Source organism: Myotis brandtii, unplaced genomic scaffold, assembly GCF_000412655.1.
Source record: "Myotis brandtii unplaced genomic scaffold, ASM41265v1 scaffold663, whole genome shotgun sequence".
Classification (NCBI taxonomy): domain Eukaryota; kingdom Metazoa; phylum Chordata; class Mammalia; order Chiroptera; family Vespertilionidae; genus Myotis; species Myotis brandtii.
This window is the reverse complement of record NW_005370572.1, coordinates 4,423-7,647: the sequence shown is the minus strand read 5'-3', so window position 1 is coordinate 7,647 and position 3,225 is coordinate 4,423. Positions and strand designations below refer to the sequence as shown.

Sequence of the window (3,225 nt, the reverse complement as noted above, 5' to 3'; positions counted from 1 at the left end):
TTTCTCACCATCTCGTATCACAAGTTTATCATAGTTGCATGTTCCATGAGATTCGATGTCCAGGGAGAGGATGTTGAGTTCCACAGTGGAGTCAGGAGCCTGGATAAGCCACACACAGTCAGCCCTGTTCCCGTAGTTTTGGGGCCAGCCTGGGGAGAAAAGAAAGGCTGGCGCCTCTCCTGTCCTCAGGAACCCACCACAGGCACCTGCGGAGTGAAAAGGAAACGGCTCTGATGACAGACACTAGTACTTTCACTGTAAGGTGTCAGTCCTGTGCTGACATGAAACGGCCAATTAAAACAATTTTCTCAAAACCCATAAATATTTATTAAACTCACTGATTCAGATAGCTGTGGTTAAAAAATATTTATTTTTTAAAAATATTTTGTGTGTGAATACTAGTAAAACCACATTGTATTATACTTTTTCACTGTAATTTTGCCATACAACCCTTTCATTAATTGTTTATTAAGCATGAAGCAAGTCCACATGGAAGACCCTATTATTCTTATTCTTATTCTTATTTTATTTTTATTCTTTTTCTTATTATTTAAGTAGAACTCTGATCCCTATGTACTTTAATCTTTACCTTTTTAGGATAGCTATTCATCATGCAATTTTATCTAGGCAATTTTGAAACAATTTTCAATTTAATAAACTGAAATACTTATTAAAAAAGCAAATGAGTTTATAACAAGAATAGCCTTCATTATTTTTATTCCGTTTTTTTAAAATTAATGCCTTTATTGAGCTTTTATTCACACATAAAATTTAGCCTTTTAAAACATACAGTTCAGAGGTTTTTAGTACACTCACAAGTTTTGCAACCATCACTGGTGTCTAATTTTAGAACATTTTTACCACTCTGAAAAAAAACACCATACCCATTACCATTGATTCTCTATTCTCCACTCCACCAGCCCACGGAAATCTCCAATCTATTTTCTATCTCCATGGGTTTGCCTATTCAGGACATTTCATGTAAAAATAACCATACAGCCCTAGCTGGTTTGACTCAGTGGATGGAGCATCAGCCTGTGGACCAAAGGGTCCTGGATTCAGTTCCGGTAAAGGGCACATATCTTGGTTGTAGGCTCCTCCCCGGCTTGGGCCCTGGTCAGGGTTCTTACAGGAGGCAACCAATCGATGTGTTCTTCTCACATCGATGTTTCTCTGTCTTTCCCTTTCTCTTCCATTCTCTCTAAAAAGCAATGGAAAAGTATCCTCAGGTGAGGATTAACAAAAACAAACAAAAAATAAATATAACCATACAATATGTGGCCTTTTGTAACTGGCTTCATTTACTTAACATAACAATTAAACTTCACCAATATTCTAGCCTGTATCAGTACTGCCTTCATTTTAAGGCCAGATAGTAGTATTACACTGTAAGAATATACCCCTTTAGCTTTCCCATTCATCACTTGTTGGACATTGGGGTTGTTTCCCTTTTTACACTATTATGAATAATGTTTCTGTAAATACCCATGTATACATTTTTGTGTAGATGTACATTTTCAATTCTCTTAAGTATATAACCAGGAATGAAATTGCTGGATTAATTGGTGGTAACACTGTATTTCATTTTTTTAAATATATTTTATTGATTTTTTACAGAGAGGAAGGGAGAGAGATAGTTAGAAACATCGATGAGAGAGAAACATCGATCAGCTGCCTCCTGCACATCTCCTACTGGGGATGTGCCCGCAACCAAGGTACATGGCCTTGACTGGAATCGAACCTGGGACCTTTCAGTCCGCAGGCCGACGCTCTATCCACTGAGCCAAACCGGTTTCGGCTGTATTTCATTTTTTGAGGAACTGCTAAACTGTTTTCCAAAGTGGCTCTATCATTTCACATTCCCACCAGCAATGCATAGGGTCCCTACCTGACATGTTTATGTCCTTCAGGTGACCTTAGTCCACATTAGGCTTCTTTACCTTCTATTGCTTTTTTTTCTGTTTACACCACCTGATTTTTCATTTAATTACTATATTGTTACTTACCTGAAATAATTAATGTTTTATTTTTTCCAAATACTGTTAAGCTTCTAGAAGGTAGAGAATGAATATATCTTGGTTTCATTTCTTAGTCAGTGTATCTATAATAAATCCTCAATAAATATGTATTGAATATGTATTGTATGTATGCATAAGAAATTCTGATGAGTCAATGTTCAATATATTAATACATTTTAAAATGTTAAGCTCTTTGTCATCTTAATGAAAATCTCAGTGTGATCTCATTGTGATAATCATTTATACTATTTAGATAACTAGCAAGTTATAAAATTCTCTCACCCTCTTACTTTCTCCTTCCATGGTTCTTGATTAAGAAAAATGAGATTTATTATATTGTATTTACTCATCCACTAAAATTATATGATTATAAAATACATGTGTAAGAGGAAAACATTTTTTGTGAGTACTAAATTGTATTTGCTGATACAATGCTTTTCATGAGTTAGTAATTCCTTCTCTAACTTAATACTTATGGATATGAAAAAGCTTAACTCAAGTGTACTTACAAGAGCTATCCAGACTTAAATGAATAGCTCTAAATTACATTTGGCAATCTTGCCAATGGCTCTTTGCTCTAGGATAGATTAATATTTTAAGGAAGAGATTCATATTCAATGTTATGAAGAGGGTGAAAATAACATCTCAGAAGAAAATACTAAGAGTCACTAAATAAAAATAAGTATGAGTTATACCTTCAGTAATCTATGTTAATACAAACTCTCAAGAAGTCAGAAGCAAGTAGGCTCTAATCGTTTAAGGTCCCTTTATTCCTACAATAAGTTCACAGTTTGAATATTCATCAATGAAATCCTATGATAATGTGTCCCAATCAAATAGTTCAAGAACTAAGACTATCCTCCAAGAAGTATCTGTTGAATTTCTGCTATGTCAATCTTCAAATCTATAAAAGCCATTCAAAATTGCTTAAACAAATTTTTAAGGAAAAAGCACAGTCTCCTAAAACTCTGCTCAGTGAGGGAACTGAGAATGTCTTAAAAACAGTAAATTAAAAGCTTAAAATGTATGCCAGCGCAGCCGGTGTGGCTCAGTGGCTGAGTGTTGACCTATGAACCAGCAGGCCACAGTTCAATTCCAGGTCAGGGCACATGCCTGGGTTGGCTGCTCAGTTCCTAGTAGGGGGACATGCAGGAGGCAGCCGATCAATGATTCTCTCTCATCATTGATGTTTCTCTCTCTCTCTCTC

General features: G+C 35.6%; 1 protein-coding gene across 1 annotated transcript in view; it reads right to left on the bottom strand.

Moving 5' to 3' along the window:
- Positions 1-3,225, bottom strand: part of LOC102263468 (cubilin) — a gene marked incomplete at its 5' end in the record, with an annotated part of 113,991 nt that overhangs the window by 106,642 nt on the left and 4,124 nt on the right. The window contains one exon of the mRNA XM_005880961.2: positions 9-206. Within this exon, the coding sequence (XP_005881023.1) occupies positions 9-206 (198 nt within the window). The remainder of the gene's footprint in view (positions 1-8; positions 207-3,225) is intronic.